Source organism: Pongo abelii, chromosome 10 (assembly GCF_028885655.2).
Source record: "Pongo abelii isolate AG06213 chromosome 10, NHGRI_mPonAbe1-v2.0_pri, whole genome shotgun sequence".
NCBI classification, from domain to species: domain Eukaryota; kingdom Metazoa; phylum Chordata; class Mammalia; order Primates; family Hominidae; genus Pongo; species Pongo abelii.
Genome location: NC_071995.2, coordinates 101,542,614 through 101,565,496, shown reverse-complemented (window position 1 = coordinate 101,565,496; position 22,883 = coordinate 101,542,614). Strand labels below are relative to the sequence as shown.

Genomic DNA, 22,883 nt, shown 5'->3' with positions numbered 1-22,883 from the left:
AAAATTCAACATCCCTTCATGATAAAAACTCTCAAAAAACTGGGTACAGAAGGAACATACCTCAACACAATAAAAGCCATATATGACAGACCCACAGCTAGGGTCATGCTGAATGGGGAAAGACTGAAAGTCTTTCCTCAAAGATCTGGAAAATAACAAGGATGCTTACTTTAACCACTGAAGTTCTAGTTAGAGCAATCAGACAAGAGAAAGAAATAAAAGGTATCCAATTTGGAAAGGAGAAAGTCAAATTATCTTTATTTGTAGATGATATGATCTTATATTTGGAAAAACCGAAATACTTAACCAAATAACAGAACTGCCTAAACAAATTCAGTGAAGTTTCAGGATATAAAATTAACATAGAAAATCAGTAGCATTTCTATATGCCAGCAGCAAACAATCTGAAAAAGAAATCAAGAACATAATCCCATTTACAATATCCACAAATAAAATAAAATACCTAGGAGTTAACCTAAGTAGTGAAAGATCTCTACAATGAAAACTATAAGACATTGATGAAAGAAATTGAAGAGGATGCAAAAAAAATAAAAAGATATTCCATATTCATAGATTGGAAAAAATAATATTGTTAAAATGTACATACTACCCAAAGCAACATACAGATTCAATGCAATCCCTATCAAAATATCAATGACATTCTTCACAGAAACAGAAAAAAAAAATCCTAAAATTTAAGGTACCATGAAACACCCAGAATATCCAAGCTATTCTGATCAAAAAGAACAAAACTGGAGGAATTGCATTACCTGGCTTCAAATTATAATACAGAGCTATAGTAACCAAAACAGGATGGTACTAGCATAAACACAGACACACAGAGCAATGGAAGAGAATAAAGAACACACAAACAAATCCATACATCTACAGCGAACTCATTTTTAACCAAGGTGCCAAGAACATACACTCGGGAAAGGACAGTCTCTTCAATCAATGATGCTGGGAAAACTGGAAACCCATATGCAGAGGAATGAACCAACATTCCTATCTCTCATCATATTAAAAAATCAAATCAAAATTTAAGACCTAAAACTATGAAAATACTGAAAGAAAACATTGGGGAAACTCTTCAGAACATTGAACTGGGCAAAGATCTCTTGAGTAATATCCCACAAGCACAGTCAACCAAAGCAAAAATGAACAAATGGGATTACATCAAGTTAAAAATGCTTTTGCACCACAAAAGAAACAACACAGTGAAGAGACAACCCACAGAATGGGAGAAAATATTTGCAAACTCTACATCTGACAACCAATTAATAACTGAAATATATAAAGAGGTCAAACAATTGTATGGGAAAAATTCTAATAATCTAATTGAAAAATGAGCAAACAATCTGAATAAACATTTTGAAAAGAAAACATATAAATGGAAAACAGGTATATGAAAAGATGCTTGATATCATTGATCATCAGAGAAATGCTAATCAAAACTGCAATGAAATATCATCTCACCCCAGTTAAAATGGCTTATATCCAAAAGACAGGCAAAGGGGAACGCTTGTATGCTGTTGGTGAGAATGTAAATTAGTACAACCACTATGGAGAACAGTTTGGAGGTTCCTCAAAAATTGAAAATAGAGCTACAATATGATCCAGCAATCCCACTGCTGGGTATATATCCCAAATAAAGGAAATTAGTATGTTGAAGAGAAATCTGCATGCCCATGTTTATTGCAGCACTATTCACAATAGGCAAAATTTGCAAGCAACCTATGCCTGTTAACAAATGAATAGATTTGCAAAATGTGGTACTTATACACAATGGAGTACTATTCAGCCATAAAAAGAATGAGATCCTGTTGTTTGAAAAAACATGGATGGAACTGGAGGTCATTATGTTAAATGAAATAAGCCAGGAACAGAAAGACAAACTTTGCATGTTCTCACTTATTTATGGAGGCTAAAAATTAAAAAGAGTGAATTTTTGGAGACAGAGAGAAGAACAATGGGTACCAGAGGCTGAGAAGGATAGTGTGGTGGTGAAAGCGTGGATGGTTAATGGTACAAAAATATAGTGATATAGAATGAAAAACATCTAGTATTTGACAGCACAACAGGGTGACTATAGTCAATGATAATTTCTTGTACATTTTAAAATAAAAGAGCATAATTGGATTGTTTGTAACACAAAGAAAGAATAAATGCTTGAGGTACAGGATACCCTATTTTCCATGAGTATAAGCATGCAATGTGTAATGTGACTATTAAGCATTGCATGCTTGTATCAAAATATCTCATGTACTCCATAAATATACACCTACTACATACTCACAACAATTAAAAATTAAAAATTAAAATAATGAAAAACCTTTCAGTAGCCTCCTATTATTCTTATAAGAACCCACCACCTTTGAAGTTCCCATGAGAGTGAAAAACCTGCTTTGCCTCCTTTCATGAACTCAGCACTCATTGTGGTGTCTCAAAAAAGGCAGATGTTCTATATACACTTGTTGAAGAAGTGAATTGAGTTGGTGGTACCAAAGCTGCTTACAAAATGTAAGATATATGTATATGTAATACAGGAAGTGGCATGCAAAACACTTAATTTAATAGTCTCAGAAAAACTGTCCTTCTCCTCTTGTCATCTCTGTAGCCTCATTTGTTCCTTGGCATGGGCTGTCTAGGGATCACCAGCGATCTTTTTATGTGAATATCTTCCTAGCCTCAAGCAATTGGGTCTTCTCTCCAAGGAGCCCACAGAGTCTGGTGCTTATTTATTGAATAGCAGACATTTAATAAATGTTCATTGTAGTTGATATTGATGGTTTCACATAATCATGGTTGTTAACTTGTCAAAGTCTTGTGCCATTTCCTTCTCATAAGCTGTAAGCATAAGAAGAGCACAATGGGAAGAGCAGAGGCCCTGTACTGGTGGGTCCTAAGGGTTTGGGATGGTTGGGCAGGGTGGGCTTGGCTTTGGGAAGCCTTGAATGACAGACAAATGGTTTGGTTGGGATGGCCTGGGAGATTTTTAAGCAGAGAGGTAACACAGATGATAAGTCTGAAGCAATGGAAGGGGGATTGGAGGAGACAGACTCTGACTACCTCAAACCCCTTTCCTAACATCACTTTTTCTGAGCTTGTTCAGCACACACACCACCATTCATTTATTCTTTCAACAGACACTAGAATGTAAGCCCCAGGATGGCAGGGGCTGTGTCTGCTTCATTTACCAGTGGTTTTTTGGTGTCTAGTACAGGGGCTGCGACATGACAGAAGCTCAATAAATATTACTGCATCAATATTTATTGGATACCTACTATGTACCAACAATGTGGTGGGTTCTAGGATGCAAAAATTGAAAAAAGACTCAGTCTCTGTATTGAGGGAGTTAACATAATATTCCTTTTTGCAAGAGGGCAAGGAAAAAGGCTGAATGCAAAACCAGAATATCAACAGGGTGCTGACCAAGACCAATGGAAAGGGCAACTGACTCTCCCCAGGGAAGGTAGGCAAGGAGATTGAGGAAAGTAGCAATGAAAGGAGAGCTCGCAAAATGAAGTCATCAGAGCTTTGCATAAGAAACAATTCATGGACCTTAGATCAAGTAGTGAGGATTAAAACTATGTCTATGTGAGGCTTTCGCTAGTCTTTCTACCTAAGACATCCTTACCTCTCCTTTCCACTTGGGAAACATCTTCCTTTCCTAACCATTATCATCAACCCTTAAGGCAGTCAGGGGCATCTGTGGTGCTTTCCCACAGCACTTGGCCCCACACAGCCAAGCTCTAACACCTACCCACCCCACTGCCATTTCCCTCTCATAAGCTGGAGCAGGTTATTTTGTCTGATTCACGTAGTTCCTGTGTGGGAGTACATACAAATTTTGGAAGCCTGTGGCTTATAAAACTTTGGGGCTCTATTTAAGGAAAGGAATACAAAATTTTAAATATAAAATTTGATAGAAAAATGAATATGTCTTTAGAACAAAAGCCCAAGTAAATGCCACCTTATTGAAGGCTGGCAAAATGCCACAAATTCCAGGTAAATTATATAATATTTTTATTAATAAATTATCTAATCAACCTCTACAGTAACTCTTTCTGTATTTTTGGTGTACACTGATTATCTCATAATTTTTACTTTCATTATCTTCAGAGAGAATAAATAGATAATTTATTTTTTCTATAACATGATTGAAATTTGTTTTTTTATTATTGATACCATAGATACGTAAGACATATCACTTCACACACAAATATACTGAAATGTGTAGTTGTAGAACCACTAAAGATTTGTGCCTTACAAACAGGAATTCTCATAAATTGATTTCACACAATTTCTCAACAGAAATGGGGAAGAAAGGGTGTGTGTTTTTGCTTTATTATCAAGTATATTCCTGACAAGGAGAGAAATTCTGTTTTGATCAGGGATTAGAGGGAACTAGACCCCATACAACATGCTCTCCAAACTTCTTCTCAAGACCTTGAGACCCAGTAACTCAGCACAGTGGACAGCAGGGGTGTTCTGGAATCTCTTCTTACACTTAGACAGTCAGCAAAACAACTCTTATAAAAGTAGGTGCAAAAGATGTCAATATAACCACTAACTATACACAAATTAATTTTCATCCTATCTTGTTCTTATCTGGATCTCAAAGATGTCTGTGGCCACTGGCCATGAGGAGAAGCATGACGGAGAGGATGTTAATGTGGGAAGAGACGGAAGTCATACCTAATTGTGGTTTAACTATATTACTCTGGCAAATTAAAAAACAAAAAGATGAAAATATGTAACCAGACAAACTCATTTCTAGGGTTCCTCTAAGAGCCTCAGAGCTTATGTAGATGTGAGGCTCTAAAGCTTTAGTTCATTAGCTACATGATGAATCTGCCTCTGCTGCCTCTGAATAGGTGGTAAACATATACTGAATGAATGAGTGGCAGAAATAAAATAAAAAGAGCATTGAATTTGGACTCAGATAGCTGTGTGACTTTGAGCAAGTTACTTAACTACTCAGTTTATTTCCTCATTTTCAAAATGGGGATAGCAATCTATACCTTACAGATAATGTATTTGAAAATACTCTGTAAATCAAAATGTAAAATACAAATAGAAAAATAGTTTTTAGAAACATAACACATAATAGAAGTTCCCTAACTTAATATCTCAATGAGTCCTAGTTCCACAGGGATCTTCTCAATGATTAGACTGAAGAGCACAGCTCAATAGATCTCTTTGTTCCTTCAAAAGCAGAGATGGGGCTATCTCTGAGAATGGCATTCTCTTCATCTACTTAGCAGCCTAAGAGTCATCTTTGACCTGTTTCTCATGCTGGCTCATACCTAGACTCCTCTTTTTAAAATTTCTAAATTTTTCTCAAATTCATCCTATTTTCTTCATCTCCACCCTCAGTACCACTTTAGTCCAAGGCATCATGGCCATTTCTCACCTGGACAAGTGCAGTCACCTATTAGCTGCTTTTGATCCCTTCCATTCCACTCTCCACCTTGCAGCCAGAGTGGTCTTGTCAAAATGCATATCTAATGGAGCCACCTCTGATTACACACTTCAAGGGCACTCCACCTCTCAGGATAAAGATAAAAGTTCCTTGCCATGGTTGACATGGTCTACCCCAAGGAGCTTTCCACTCGCATCTTCAACAAGTTCCCCATTGTTTCTGCAACATGACCTTTGCTCATGCTATTCCTTCTGCCTGGAAGGTTCTGGAAGGTTCCGGGTTCTTCCCTTCCCTTTTCATCTAGATATTTCTACTTTGCTCTCTGAGATTGCAAAAACTTCCTAGGGAAACGTTCTCAGAGCATTATGTACATCTCCTTCATGGCACTTGTTAAGATTACAAATTTGAATTTATTCCTGTGATTTGACTAATGTCTGTATTAGTCTATTCTCATGCTGCTAATAAAGACATACCCAAGACCGGGTAATTTATAAAGGAAAGAGGTTTAATTGACCCACAGTTTTCCAGGGCTGAGGAGGCCTCAGGAAACTGACAATCATGGTGGAAGGGGAAGCAAACACATCCTTTTTCACATGGTGGCAGGAAGGAAAAGTGCCGAGCAAAAGGGAAAAAAGCCCTTTATAAAACCATCAGATATCCTGAAAACTCATTTATTACCATGAGAACAGCAGCATGGGGGCATGAGAACGCCCCAATTTGGGTGGTGGCACAGCCAAACCATATCAGTCTCCATTTCCTAAAAGAAACATAAACTCAGGAAGGCAGTTATAATCATGGAACCTAGAAGAGTGGCTCTCTTGCAGCAAAAGCTGAACAAATATTTTTAGATTGGGTGGATGAATCTCATGTCTAGTCCCCCAAGTGTCTCCTTAGCCCTAGACCTCAGCAACATTTTTCCCCTGGTGAGACAGACACAGAGGAATTAGTGAAAGAATTTGTATCCACGATCAGGTCTGTGTCTTATCAGGAAACTGAGCACCCCATGGCCTGATGGACTGTGTACCTCAGAATATGTGCCTCCAAAATTTTTTATTAGATGAGTAATAACTGCAGTCTCCAAAACTCATGCTTTCAAATGGTCAAACCTACCAAGTCCCTGCAAGGGTCAGGGGTCTCTAAGTGGATAGGGGTGTTTAGACCACACCCCTTCCACTAAACATTTTGCTTCCCTTGAGAACCAGAGGGAAAAGATAATGGGGACTTTCTCCAAGCCCTGACATCACCATACCTGATATTTTGCTTTCTATCCCAGAAGACTACAATATCTCAGACTCCTCATCCACACAATAAGAATACTAAAAACCTATCAGTCAACAGTAATTTATTGTACATTTAAAAATAACTAAAAGTATAATTGGATTGTTTGTAACACAAAGAAAGGATAAATGCTTGAGGTGACAGATGCCCCATTTATCCTGATGTGATTATGACTCATTGTATGATTGTATCAAAATATCTCATGTACCCCACAAATATATACAACTACTATGTACAACTACTATGTATACATTAAACATTTAAAAACTTTAAAATAAAAGTGTATCTCATTGGACTATAGAAAGTATCAAGTGAGATAACCTTTCCAATGTGCCTGGTACTGAATAACTAAGTGCTGAATTAATTTTTGTTTCTCTCTCTTTCCAGAAGGAATGAAATAGAAAGAATAAAGCTGAAGGATATTTCATTTACGTTCAACTAGAAATCCAATATAGTTTTAGACAAAGTATATTTTCCCTTGCAACTGTACTTCCTTACATACATGTAAGTGGGAAAGAATAAATGTGACAAACAAAATATCACTCCTGATTCCACAATCTAAACAAAACACTGCCTCTTTCTAGGTTTTGTTTTTTGGTTTTTGTTTGTTTGTTTGTTTTTTGGCATAGGGTTGGGGTGTATGCTTCCTGACATACCTACATAATGAGGAATACAAGGCTTTACATCTTTTATCAGTAATTATTCATAGCTTAATTGTGTAAATTGTAAAATATCACACTTTTATAACCTTATTTTTTTTGTGGCTGCAGCTATTATTTGAATAAACTGTAATTAATTATTTTCCCTGTGCTGAAGATTTCATTTCTCCCCATACTATCTGGAATCATGTTGCCCTGAACATACTTGTGCATATTTTTCTACATTTCTGATTATACTAGTAAGCATTGAACACATAATGTGCATCAGGCACCATGCTTATTCTTGAGGATTTAGAAATACTAATATTTGATCTCTGTCCTGAGAGTTCTTAGTTGAGGAGAGGAGACAGAAGAGTGGAAACAAAATCACAAGAGAATGTGTGAGTTTGCAGAGAAAACTGCCAGGCAGTATCTAGGCCAAGGAAGGGTGCCCACCTCTGACTAGGAGCAATGAGTCAGAAAAAAAAAAACCAAACTTTTTTGAAGATGTAGTGTATGAATTGACCAGGTGAGTGTTGATCCTTACTCCTAAGCCTTCCATTTTGGCAGCCTCCCCTAGCTTTCACCTTGAATTTTTCTTCAGACCAAGCATACCCTGATAACCTTGGATTTAATGTCTCTTGCTCTGTTATCAATGGCTGAGCCTTCTCTACCACTAAGTGTCTTCTATTCCTAATGACATTGTTGCTCTGTCCTCTGAGCCATCAGACTTCAATCCAGTCCTATTTGTGATTTTGCTACCATAGTAATAGTCAGTGGGGTTGTGGTAAATGTTTAGCAACCCACCCACCCACCCACCCAAACAGTGTTTGCTAATTATCATGGTGTAAAGACTCACTCTATGACTGACATCAAGCTACCAACATCATGTCACTGAACACAGAATTGGGAAGAGAGGTACAGTAGCATATTATGTCATATTGCTACAACATAGATACAATGGACATAAAATAACTTTAAAAGCAAAGATAGTAATAAAATGCAGTAAAATAATTAGAAGTAATCTTCTTGGAGTATTTATTACCTTTGTTTTTAATATAATTGATTCAATCACAAATTTACATAATTTCGTTTTTAATCGTGGTTCTGTTTAGAAATATGCTCACAAAATTATTGATAACTTCTTGAAAAATAGTCTCTGGAATGTCTATGTGAACTATCAGATTGGTGCAAAAGTAATTGTGGTTTTTGCATTTTTTTAATGGCAAAAACTGCAGTTACTTTTGCACCAACCTAATACTTTTAGCTCACAACTGGCTATGAACCAGTTACATGAATTTGTCCTGCCTACTTCTCCAGACTCAGCTTATACCTCTCTCCTTTTCACTCTCTTTACCCCCACCACAACTGGCTTACGTATGCTCCTCAAAAAAGTCCCATTTACTCATATGTTAGAGATTTTGTATAGATGTTTCCTCTACCAGAAATCCCTTCCCCCAGCTCTTTGCATTTGGAGACTTTCCATAATTCAGTTCTCAGCTCAAACATTACCTTGTTGAATAGATCTTCCCTCAGCACCCAACTTAAACCAGTATCCCCCAATAGTCTCTTACCTCTTTTTAAAACTCAATGTCTTCTTGGTCACTGTTAAGTACTGAGTTTGTCTTGCCGTTTTTGTCTTATTTAATGTTTATGTTCCCTAATAGCATGTGAAATTACTTTGAGTGGACTGTCTTGTTTACCATAAACAGTGCCTAGCACTTAGTATGTCTTCAACAAACGTTTGTTGAATAAATGTGTGCATGAATGACAGCACCTCAGTGATCTCACTCTGATGTTGCCGAGAAGGGATGCTAATGCAATGGCTTCAGAGTCTTGAGATCATACATATAACGTATATTATATATATATTGGTTTGTACTTAAACTTGGAACAAATGCACTTGATTTACTAACTGACTTTATTGTGACTCAATGTAAAGTCTAAATTCTGCTAAGAATTCCTGGAATAGCCTGCCTGAAATCTTATTTTAATGAAAACCATGACTTCATACCTTAATTGCATTGGGTTTATGTGGGCTTTGCCTGATCTTTAGATTTCTGGGTTGTCTGTGAGGGAAAAGTTAGACTAAAAAGAAGGATGCCATGGAAACAAAGTTCTGAAGAAGTTCGTGAGCCATGCTGACTTTTAGGAAGTCTCTTTTGTGTTTTCAATGAGACATATTGCATTTTTCTCTGAAGTCTGATGAAGAAAGAATAGTTTTAGGACAAGTAAATCTATCTTAAATATCAATCCATGTCTCTTAGGTTGTTGTGATTAGATTTGATTATGAGTGACAGAAACGTCAAAAAAAAATGAGTTTAAACAAAGTAGAAGTCAGTTTTTCTCATCCAAATTCTAAGTCAGCAGTTTAAGGCTGCTGAAGTGATGCTTTACGGTATCAATAACCACAAATGCTTCTTCTATCTTGAACCTTTCCTCCTTTGCTCTGAAAAACATGTCTCCATTCCTAAATTTACCTTATAATCCAATATGGCTGCTCCTGCTCCAGTCAGCATACCTGCATCCCATCCTTCAAGAAGGAGAAAATAAAAGGAGAAGGGTGTGCTTCCTCTATGGGCACTACTTAGGTATTGCACAGACTACTTCTCCTTGCATTTCTTTGGCCAAATATTAGACCTGTAGTTACACTCAGCTGCAAGGAAGGCTGGGAAAGGCTGGGAAAGACAGTTTTTATTCTATGAAGGATTGGGGAAAACTAATATTGAGTTTCCATTTCCATGAGAAAGAAGGAAAGAAAATGGAGAACCTAGTTGTATATGCCACAGGTCCCTTTCTTTCCTATCAAGTTGCCAAACAATTCCTGAACATCAGTGTAACTTCTAGGCAGACTTTCCACACTTTCATAACATTGGCAAATGAGTAAACCAGGAATCCAAATGAATTTACACAGTTTATTGTTCAGGGCACAACAGGCAACATGAGGTCCATATTTTTATTGATTCTCCTTGTCCCCCAAGTCCATGGGTAATGCAGAGTGGATCCAGGTGGATGCTGAGCATACAGTTTCACAGCCGAGGAACACTGAGCTTGGGACATTCTGATCCATACAAAAGCTGATGGCAACTTCCTCATCCTCCTCTTCAAAGATAGGCATTATCTTTACCTTGGCATGGAAACAAGTTTTCTTCTGGTGAGAGGTTGAAGACTTTATTATTATGGAATGTCTTCAGAGATGGAGATGTTCTCTATAATTATTATACTGGTCAATAAATAATTCTGCTGTCTGACCCAAAGGAACAGACTAGCCTCTAAAGCTCTTTGCTGTGCATATATTCTGGAAAAGGTAGTCCAAGACATGTAGAAATGCCATGGAAATTGTCTCTAACATCCCCATTTGCTAAATTCTGTACAAATGCATAAAACTGGTTAAATATTTAAGGAAATAGCTTAATTAAAAAAAAAAACCCCATCAGTCTAGTTGCTGCTAATAGTACATTGAATGTGATTGTCTTGTTTTTGCTGCTTTGGAGTTTACGACTTTCTATACAGGACATGCATACTAAGAGATGGAGAATCCCATTTTACAGCATTAGATTCAATACTCACTGTAAGGATTTATAAGGACAAACCAGAAGACTAAAACAAATGGCTGGAAAGAGAATTTCACTAGAGATGTGTCAATGTGCTGTGACATTTCCCTTTTGCTTCCACTGGAAGGGGAGAAGGGTTCCCTCCTCTTTACCTTATACCAAGTTAGGGAGGTTAAAAAGAACCTACCAGAGAGCTTGGCCTACATCCTCTGGACTTTGCAGGTGTAGAAACTGCCTAACTCGTGTATAAAGGCAAAAAACTGGATAACTTCTTTGAATATTGAGCATAGACAGAGAGGAAGTCCAGAGAAGAAGCTGGACTCCACCATTGGCAGGACAAGGTATGTTTTCCTTAAAATAGGCTGCACGGTGAGATAACCCCAAAAGACAATTGATTGTGGGATGGACCTGTTTAAGTCAGGTGGTATTACCTGGACTGTGAGACCATGTCAAAAAGCCTCTGGGAAATCCCCAAGACAGGTACAAAATATCCCATTAGAGAAATAATCAGAATTTAGACATCTTAGGTATAGACAGTTCACAGAAATGACAATAGAAATTACTTTTAAATATGTACAAACATTGCTCAAAATAAGGTACATTCTAATTTAAACTATAATATGGTTTTCCCCCTCTAGAATGGTGAGAATCAAAAATTTTGGTAAGTTCTCATGGATGGTCTATAGGCCACATGCCTGGGTACCTAACATTTGTTCTGGTCCCACAGCAATAAATTTATAAATGTTCTTGGTTCAAGCAGTTTAAATTAGCATGAAGAGCTTGAATATGATTAATGAGAAGTTTGTTCAGGCATAAGGGTACCCTGTGCTATATCCATTTCACCAAACTGTGCAATGTGTGATTAACGTGTTATGCTGAAACCAAGTGTGTTGTATACAGTCAAGTCCCTGTCCAGAACTGCTTTAGTCTCATGCTCATCAGGCATGTGTGTGAAGGAGGAGCTGAGCTTCCATAAGGTCTAGCATATCTCTCATTCATGCAGGCATTATCATCCACAAGTGTGTACCCCCTGCTGTAAACATATCCTGCTTGTTCGTAGGTGATACTGATGATATTTTTGCTGCGAATCTTGACTCAGCAGACCTCTTGATTTACTCAAGTGATGTCTGGTCTTTCTGTAAATCTGAACTTACTTGTTGACATTTGCCCAGTGGTGAAGTATACAATGTCACATTGGGTTGAAAACTATAGGGAAAGTGGACATTCTTATATTTTGTTGGTAAAGTGTAAGTTGGTAGAACTCATATGGATTGATAGACCATACATAACCGTTTAACAGAGACAGTCCAATTTATATCTGTTTTTTTTTCTGTGTAATTATAACTAGTATCTCCTTTCACTATCAAGACATTCCAACATGGATAATAAATTATATGGTCATCCTCTAGAGGGTAATTTGTCAATATCTACTAAAATGATACATTCTCATGTCCTTTGACTCATACATTCAACTTAACGTATTATTTCACATAGATATCTTCTTACACATGTGTAAAATGATACATACAAAGTTCTTCATTAGAGCATTACTTGTAATAGTGAAAGATTAGAAACAACATAAATGTTAATACTTACCAACAGAGTACTGATGAAATAAATTATGATAATCCACATAAAAATACAGTGGAACCATTACAAAAGAATAAATAAGGTCTTCATGTAGTAAACAGCATGACCTCAAGATATATCATTAAGTTTAAAGTTTAAAATGGCAAGGTTTAGGGCCGGGCGCGGTGACTCATGCCTGTAATCCCAGCACTTTGGAACGCTGAGGTGGGTGGATCATGAGTTCAGGAGATCGAGACCAACCTGGCCAAAATAGTGAAACACTCTCTCTACTAAAACAAAAAAAATTAGCTGGGCATGGTGGTGCACATCTGTAGCCCCAGCTACTAAGGATACTGAGGTGGGGGAATCACTTGAACTTGGGAGGTGGAGGCTGCAGTGAGCCAAGATCGCACCACTGTATTCCAGCCTGTCAACAGAGCCAGACTTCATCTCAAAAAAAAAAAAAAAAAAAAAAGGTAAGATTTAGAATCATGTATAGTATGCTACCATTTGTGTAAGAAAAGGAGGGAAGGAATATACGCATATACACTATCATAAATATTTGCTTAAAAATCTCTAGAAGAAACAACATTGGTTATCTTTGGAGAAGAGAATCAGGTGCCTGATGAACAGGGGAATGTGAAATAATTTTCACTAGGTTTTACATTTTGATGTTTGAGCCATATGAGTGCTCACCTCCTCAAAAATAAATGAAAAAAATTATATCTAAAAGGAAAAAATTATATAACTTGGAGAAAAAATAAAAATATAGCAAAAAGATAAAAATATAAGGGATAACTTTCAAATCAGAGAAAGAAAATTTGACCTATATAACTAGCGGAAAGTTAAAATAGGCTCTATGGTGAGAAAATCCCAAAAGAAAATTGATTGTGGGATGGGCCTTTTTAAGTTAGGTGGTATTAGCTGGACTGTGGGACCATGTTGAAAAGCCTCTAAGAAATCCCCAAGGCATGTACAGGTAGATCTATAATGCAGGTAGATTAAATATCTAGATATGAAAGATCTAGATGATAGAGAGAAGAGCACCTCTTTGGAACTTTGGGATGGGGAAGGACTTCTTAAACAATACTCTATAGTACAAACCACAAAAATTTTTTAAAGGATGGACTTATTATTTCAAAATTACTTGTTTTATTGTTTAATCAAGGAAGGACACCAGTTGACAATTAACTGACAGTGACACATTGGGGGGCAATGTGTTCAGTGACTGAGAAGGGCGCAGAGCTAATATTTGGACACAGAGCTAACAGAAATTATTGCAACAAATCTACAAGACAGGAACCCTAGTAGAAAATGGGTAGAGAATATGATGATAAACTATTCATAGCATGGGAAATCTAAGAGGTATAAGTATATAAAGAGATGCTCAAACCCATGAGTTATGAGCGAAATTCAAATTAAAAATAACAACACACCAGCTTATGCTGCTCAGATTGGCAAAAATTCTGACCTTTGGAGAATACCACATGTTAGGCATACCCACCACTAGGAACTCTTTTGCTTGCTGGTTGGTGTGTAGACTGGTCCAAGCCACTCTAAAGGGCAATCTGGCAGCACTTTGTGAAATTAAGAGTGCATGTTCCCTGTGATTCATAATAGCCCCACTCTTCTATCCCAGAAGATTTCTACCCCAGGCCTATAAGGGAATAAAGATAAGGAAATTTATCACAGTATTGTTTGGGGTGGTGAAAAATTAGAAACGTCTTAGATGTCCATAACTGGAAAATAAAGAAGTCAAATGTGGCAGATACACACTGGGATATTCTGACCAATTAGAAAAGCAAAGAACTAGATATATATTCAGCAGCATGGCTAGATCCTAAGAACACAGTTGAAAGAAAAAAGAAACTATGAAATCTATAGTACATCCATAGATTATAGTAAATCTATAGTGCCACATCTCATATCCATGAAAAATACATATATGCACAAACATTTCTATGTATTTCACAAGTTCAAGGCTAAACATCATATTAGAGAAGTTGCCTCTGGGGAAAGGCAGTGAGAGTGAGGAATTATGATAAAAGAGAATGAATAAAAAAACAAGAGAAGGGTCATGTAGGTTTTGTTTCTGTGCCATGAACTCATGGATTATGATTAACTCAACCTTCTGCACATGAAGATAAACAAGAAAGAACTGATAAACCTGCAATGGTTGGGTAATCTTCAACTTCCAAATCAGCGAAGGTCAGCTCTAAGTTTGCCAAGTACACAACTTCTCATCTTGCGACATGTTCCCCACCTCTGTGCAGTGTTAAAAAATACCTCAGTGGTCTACTGACTGACTGTGAGTGCTTCTTCTAGACGTGCCTTTTTTTCCTCAATTTCCTTAGCACCCAGCACTGTTCTCATTATAGCAGCACATTGCATTCCAACCAAACTGAACAAAAAGGTGGCTTAAAAATCATCTGCAAGTTTATGGCACAAGCAATCTCTTATTTTTATCTTAGTGCATAAATAAATTTTTCCTTTTTGCCAGAATAATTTTTTTAAAGAAGCAATTAGTTTTTCTTCTCTGAGGTAGCAATGATGTGCTTTCCTCTCAACCTAGATTTAGGGCATTTTTATGTGAGATAGGATTAAAAATTCCATTTTTGTACAACCACTATGGAGAACAGTTTGGCAGTTCCTCAGAAAACTAAAAATAGAGCTACTATATGATCTAGTGATCCCACTGCTGGGTATATACCCATAAGAAAGGAAATCGGTATATCAAAGAGATGTCTGTTCTCCTATGTTTGTTGCAGCACTGTTCACAATAGCCAAGATCTGGAAGCAAACCAAGTCTCCATCAACATGGGTTTTAAAAAAATGTGGTACTTTAATACACAATGGAGTACTATTCAGCAATAAAAAAGAATGAGATGCTGTTATTTGCAATAACATGGACAGCACTGGAGGTCATTATGTCAAACGAAATAAGCCAGGCACAGAAAGCCAAACACCACATATTCTCACTCATATGTGGGGTCTAAAAATCAAAACAATTTGATTCATGGAGCTAGAGAGTAGAGAGCTAATTACCAGAGGTGGGGAAGGGTAGCAGGGGCCTGGAGGGGAGGTGGAGATGGTTAATAGGCACAAAAAAATATAGAAAGAATGAATAAGACCTAGTATTTGATAGTACAACAGGGTGAATATAGTCAAAATTATTTAATTATACATTTAAAAATACCTGAAAGGGTATAATCGGCTTGTTTGCAACACAAAAGATAAATGCTTAAGGGGATGGATGCCCCATTTTCAATGATGTGATTATTACACATTGCATGCCTGTATCAAAATATTGCACATACTCCATGAATGCATACATCTACTATGTTCCCACAAAAATTAAACATTAGAAAAAAGAATTGCATTTTCAGCTGTTATTGGGAGAAGAAAGAAAAGCTATCATTTTGTTGTGCTAAAAATTATGTTATCCTCATTTCAAACAGGAAAGCAAAAGTATTTGAGAGCCAGTGCAGTGCTTTGGTGTTGGGTGAAACATAGGTTGAATTTGGGCCATTTGTTTAAACTTCCTGGGCCTCAGTTTCTTGCCTATTAAGACGGAGTGCATAGTTCATGGGATTGTTAAGAGGAAGAAGTGAAACCATGCACGTGGAGAGCGTGGCACAGTGTCTAAGACAGAGTGTGCATGCAAATAAGTAGATAACATTCTTTGCTTTTCTTTATTGCATGCCTGTAATATTTTTGGAGCTGTCACATTCATTGCCTTCAAGTAGCATCAAGGGATGAAATGATGTTTGTAAGAAAATCCTGAGGCTGAGGAATACAACATGTTTTATGTCTACTACACTGAAAAATACCGGAGTCAGATAAAGAATACAGATTCTCCTGAGGATGGAAATCAAGATCTTCGCCTTCAATATTTAACAACATTGAGCTTCCAACTTACTATGGGAAATATTCATCAGGCCCCTAAAGGTTCCTTTTGGACAGAAATTGCACTTGTTATATCTGTATTCTTAGCAGACAGGAGACAGCCTGGCACATCATAGAGGCTTAAGGAATACTAAATATCCCTTAAAATTCTAATTTTAAAGACAAAAAAAAACTGAGGCATGGGCTTGACCAAATCAGTGGTAGAACCAAGAGTTAAACCACTTGTTTTGAATCCTAAACCTGAGTTTTATTTTTATTTATTTATTTTTATTTATTTTTTGTCAGATGCTTAGTCAAAGAACAGCGGGAGGAGAGGGATGGGCTTCCAGCAACCTTTATTATTGGCTTATTTTCTTACAGCCCATTAATTTCTCTTGGGAAAATATTAAGGAGGCACTCAAGGCTTGAGGACCCTGAGTTTTCACATCCTTTCTGAACCTCTGAACCTGCTTTCCAGCATTCTTTTATACTTTGTTTTACCTGCTGGTCAGTAATGCCTCACCCTCAGTCTTCTCTAAAAGTGTGGTTAATGACATCTTCCTGACTATTTGAAGACCACTGGCCAAAAACCACCAGCTCACTCATAGACCATCCCCCTACTTTACTTTCTTCAAAAGACAGCCCTACCTAAACTTATTTATATGTTTATTTTCTGCCCACCAGAATGGCAGCATGGCTGGGCAGGCAGAGTCTGTTTTGTTCATTGCTGTATTCCCAAAGACTAGAACACCACCAAGCACACGGTACAGGTCTCAGTAATTATTGTCAAATTTATGTGGATTTGCTTTTAAACAATATCTTCCATTTACTGAGTGTTTATGTGGAAGAACTGTACTAAATTTTAATGCATTTCTTTATTCCTATTCTTAAAACCTTCCAGCAAGGTGGCTCTACCACCCTCTTTTCCGAGCTTCAGGAGCAGTTGTGCGAACAGCTAGAGAACACCAGGCTGGATTTAAATCCAGATCGCTCTTAAATTTGCTCTTTACCTGCTGTGCTCAGCGTTCACGTGCCCTCTAGCTGTAGTTTTCTGAAGTCAGCGCACAGCAAGGCAGTGTGCTTAGAGGTTAACAGAAGGGAAAACAACAACAAAAATCTAAATGAGAATCCTGACTGTTTCAGCTGGGGGTAAGGGGGGCGGATTATTCATATAATTGTTATACCAGACGGTCGCAGGCTTATTCCAATTGCAGAGAACCCGCTTCCCAGGCTTCTGAGCGTCCCGGAAGTGCCTAAACCTGTCTAATCGACGGGGCTTGGGTGGCCCGTCGCTCCTTGGCTTCTTCCCATTACCCAAGGCGGGCAGCGAAGTGGTGCCTCCTGCGTCCCCCTCACCCTCCCTCAGCCCCTCCCCTCCGGCTTGTCCTGGGCAGGTGACCTGGAGCATCGGGCAGGCTGCCCTGGCCTCCTGCGTCAGGACAACGCCCACGAGGGGCGTTACTGTGCGGAGATGCACCGCGCAAGAGGCACCCTTTGTAACTCTCATCTCCTCCCTAGTGTGAGGTTAAAACCTTCAGCCCCACGTGCTGTTTGCAAACCTGCCTGGACCTGAGGCCCTAAAAAGCCAGAGACCTCACTCCCGGGGAGCCAACATGTCCACTGCGGTCCTGGAAAACCAAGGCTTGGGCAGGAAACCCTCTGACTTTGGACAGGTGAGCCACGGCAGCCTGAGCTGCTCAGTTAGGGGAATTTGGGCCTCCAGAGAAAGAGATCTGAAGACTGCTGGTGCTTCCTGGTTTCATAAGCTCAGTAAGAAGTCTGAATTCATTGGAAGCTGATGAGAATGTCCAGGAAGTCAACAGACAAATGTCCTCAACAATTGTTTCTAAGTGGGAGAACATCTGTCCTTGGTGGCTTTCACAGGAATGAATGACCATTGCTTTAGGGGATTGGGGATCTGGCCTCCAGAACTGCCACCAATTAGCTGTGTGTCTTTGGACAAGTTACTGTCCCTCTCTGTTGTCTGTTTACTCTTCTGTACACTGAAGGGGCTGGTCCCTAATGATCTGGGATGGGATGTGGAGCCCTTCTAGATTTCTTTTGTAATATTTATAAAGTGCTCTCAGCAAGGTATCAAAATGGCAAAATTGTGAGTAACTATCCTCCTTTCATTTTGGGAAGAAGATGAGGCATGAAGAGAATTCAGACAGAAACTTACTCAGACCAGGGGAGGCAGAAACTAAGCAGAGAGGAAAATGACCAAGAGTTAGCCCTGGGCATGGAATGTGAAAGAACCCTAAATGTGACTTGGAAATAATGCCCAGGGTATATTCCATTCTCCAGGATTTGTTGGCATTTTCTTGAGGTGAAGAATTGCAGAATACATTCTTTAATGTGACCTGTATATTTACCCATGGGAGGAAGTCTGCTCCTGGACTCTTGAGATTCAGTCATAAAGCCCAGGCCCGGGAAATAATGTGAGTCTGCAGGCCCCTGTCATCTGTAGGATTAGGGAGAAGAGTTCTCAGTAGAGAACAGGGAAGCTGGAGAGAAAAGAATGGTTAATGTTAACGTTAATATAACTAGAAAGACTGCAGAACTTTGGACTGATTTTTTTTTTGAATCCTTAAAAAAAAATTTCTTATGAAAATGGTGCATGGCTCTTAGGAGACAGAACTTATTGTACAGAGGAACAGCGTGAGAGTCAGAGTGATCCCAGAACAGGTCCTGGCTCCATCCTCCACATAGTTTTGGTGCTGCTGGCAATAGGGTCCCTACAACTGTGGGAAGGGGTTAGGGGCAGGGATCTCAGGAAAGCATAGGGGTTTAAAGTTCTTTATAGAGCACTTAGAAGATTGAGAATCCACAAATTGTATTAACAAACAAAAGTAGTGTCTTGTTATATAGTAAATGTGAATTTGCGGACACATTTAGGGAAAAGTTATAATTTAAAAAAATAGGCTGTATATATATCAATGGTTCCAAAATTTTCTATGGTTAAGAATCATCTGGGATGGTTTTGAAATGGCAGATTCTAAGACAACCTGATTCAACAGGTTTAGGTAAAGCCCAGGGAACTGCGTTATAAGAAGGAATCACCTGTAATTTTGGAGTCAAGATCCAAGGAACACTCATTGAGAAACACTGATTTACAAAGTGTATGGAGAGAATGGAGCAAGTGAAGGGGGATCAGCATGGTGAAATATAGGCTGTTAGGAGTAGTATTGACTAACTGTCTGGTGACTGGACCAGAGTAAATCTTTTACTTTGCAAGAAACAGAGGACTAAATTCCCATATTATGTCCATAGCATAGGGAATTATATAGAAAAATTGATAATTAGGAGCCTGAGTTCTTGACCAGCCTCCACTACCTATGTGGCCTCAGGTGAGTTATTTTCTCCCTTTGGCTCTAATTTTCCACATCTGTAATGTGAGGGAGTTTAACTAGATGAGCACTAAGGACAAATCAATTTCTGTGAGTCAATTATTATGAAGTACCCTGTGGGCATCAAATGCCAAGTGGAAAGCATAGATAAAGAAGTGATTGTGCACCTGGGCTGAGAGGAACAAACACTTCCTAAGAGAAGTGGGACTCAAAAGAGCCTTTAAGGAAGGTGAGATCTTGGAAAGGGAAATTTGGTGAATACTCTAATGAGGAGTTAAAAAGGAAAGAAAGAAAGCAGCTTGGCTGGAAAGGAGGTTCCTGTAGGTGGGCCTCCAGAGATTCGGTACCACAGAAACTGCCAAACATCAGCAAGAAGCCATGGGGATGGAGCATTTGAGGGATTCTAAGTAGAAGGACACTAGTAAAAATGTCAGGCTGGATCGATGCAGGCCACTAAGAAATGGATTCAGGTGATGGCAGTGGGAAGAAAGGACCTGATGCCCAGAGGCATTTCTGAAGAAGACGAGATCAGACTTGTGATTGGCTGAACACACACTGGAGTGGGGTGCAGGTTGGGGGGTGACTCAACTTGAAGCCCAGGTACATTCTAGTCTGAATTGCCCTAGTCAAAGGTGGCATCTGTGGATGTGTATCAGAAATATCTTACTTTTCTTGGAAGCCAACAGGAGAAAAGAGTGCTGCCAAGTGAACTAGAAACAGGAATATCTTTTGTCATTTCAAGAAAACTGGAAAGAAGAAGGCTCAGTATTCTTTGGTAGGAAGAAGACTTAAGTCAGAGACTCATCTGTACCTCTCTGGCAGGGTTTAAAAGGGGGAAGAGGAATAGAGGCTGCAAGAGATTGTGATTCATGGACAGTATGCAGAGATCAAATGACCTGGGTTCAGATCCTGGCTCCACTGCTAACTGTGTAACTATAGGCAAGTTACTTAACCTCTCTAAGCCTTAATCTTGTCATCAATAAAAGGGGGCACTTGGTGCCTAATAAAACCTGCCTCTTAGGCTGTTGCCAAATTACATGAGATAATCCAAATCAAGTGCTTATTATAATACCCAGAAATTGTAGGCTCTAAATAAATGGTACATTAACAGTTTTTTAGAAAGATAACATCATGATCAAAATAGGGATATTTAACAGTTTAGTCTTCCATTTCATTTGAAGCTCCCTAAAATCACTCTTGCTGATAAATGTTTTTTCCTTCACACCTCAGTTTCATGGGATGTTTTGGCAAAAATCTGAATTTTCTGAATTGAAAGAATTTTTTGCTAAGGGTCATCAGTATTCATGCAGGGCTTGTTATTCTGAGTCACTAAGAGTTTCCTAACACAGCCTTCTCTCATTGAGATGATGTAACATCCATTCCATTAATTTCATTAACTTGCTTACAAGAGAGTAATTGTTCTGCAAATTTTTTTCTTCCCAGTTTTAGGTACCTGCTGCTTATTGTGGACACACATAGAATTTTATGTATTATTTTTCAACTTAGGCTAATGATTTAGCAAACTCTGGAATGTCAGCCCTAACCCCAACCTTGGTTTTCTGTCACGTGCGTGTGGTAAGTGCTAGATCCTGGACATTCTTTGAGATTTAGTTTAAGACTAAGTTTATTTTCTGATAGGTTATTTGTGTACTTTCATGGATTTTATGACTCTTTTTCAACAATTGGATGTCTCAGATCTCAGCAAGTTAATGCTTCCTGAGATCTTTGCCAAAGGTCAAGAGGTCATTTTTGTGTATTTATAATATTTCCATCATTTTTATATATTTCTCAATATTCTTTTTAAACTGTTCTTTTCCTTTTTTCATGCTCTGAATACTGTTTTGACAGAGCTTGTTATTAGCATGCTTTCACGGATGAGAAAACTAAGAAAGCTGAGTGATTTGCCCAAAGTAGTCCACCTGGAAAATGAAAGAGAGAGGATTCCAATCCAGGTCTTAGGATTCAAAAGCCTGTGCATGTTTCTCAATGTCTTTCTGGGACATTTTATAAACCATATTATATCACCTCTAAGGATCTTTCAGTTTGTTATATATGTGTCTATTAAGTTAGATTGTGAGCTCCTAAAAGATAGAGCATTGTCTTATTCATCTTTAAATTTCTCAGAGCCCAAATAGTGCCTGGAACCTAGTAGGTGCTCAATAAAAGGTATTGAATTTACAGGATTGAATGGTGACATCAATGAATAATTGAAGATTCCTTAAGTTGATAACTGACCCAGTAGCATCATTGATCATTTAATTGCCCTGGACTTATTTATTTTCCACCACACTACATATTTCTGTATAGAATATATATAGCTCGTTGTATTGCAACATTTAACTAGAAGAAAGAATTCATGCTTGCTTTGTCCATGGAGGTTTAATAAGAATGAATTGCTAAACTGTGGAAAATGTTTTAAACAAATGCATCTTATCCTGTAGGAAACAAGCTATATTGAAGACAACTCCAGTCAAAATGGTGCCATATCACTGATCTTCTCACTCAAAGAAGAAGTTGGTGCATTGGCCAAAGTGTTGCGCTTATTTGAGGTCAGTGCTACAATCATGTTTGTCTTGGATAATGTCATAGCAAACTTTCATCTTCTTTTCTAGTTAGATGCAATGAAAAGAACACAGGATCTGGAACAGGCAGATTTGAATTTGAGCTCAAGTTTTTACATTAACCTACTGTGTGACCTTAGTTAAGTCATTCAGTCCCTCTGAGCTTCAGTTTTTCCATTCATAATATAGTGCTCATAATATGTGCCTTGTCAGTTTCAACAGGAACTTTGTGATGAAATAATGTGTCTTGTAAAATGCCTGATCATATGTGTGATTAGGCATGATTAACTATAATCATATGTGACACATGTGATTACAGTTAAAAACTAGAGAAAACAAGAAATAAATATTAATTCTTTTATTCACTAAATTGATATTGATTGTCTTCTATGTATATGTGTAAAATAATATGCCAGACACCGTCCCTTTCTTCAAGTAGCTTAACCCAAAACTATGCTTTAGAAAATAGCTAATGTTCTTCGAGACACTGGTAAATGTCTTATGACTAAAGTGGTTCCATAATTAATAAACTTGGGAAACTTGGGCATATTATTTTACCTGATTATAGGACTTTTAGAGTCTATAAAACTAATTATACTAAGTTGTTTAAAGAGAGAAATGTATGT

At 38.0% G+C, this 22,883-nt stretch overlaps 1 protein-coding gene across 4 annotated transcripts in view; it reads left to right on the top strand.

Moving 5' to 3' along the window:
* The window catches only part of PAH (phenylalanine hydroxylase), a 121,905-nt gene that overhangs the window by 23,363 nt on the left and 75,659 nt on the right, over nucleotides 1–22,883 (top strand). For 2 of the 4 annotated variants that reach the window (XM_024256069.2, XM_054526294.1), the window contains exons 2-3: nucleotides 17,868–18,022; nucleotides 22,138–22,245. In XM_024256069.2, the coding sequence (XP_024111837.1) occupies nucleotides 17,963–18,022; nucleotides 22,138–22,245 (168 nt within the window). In that variant the 5' untranslated portion in view covers nucleotides 17,868–17,962. 4 annotated transcript variants of the gene reach the window in all.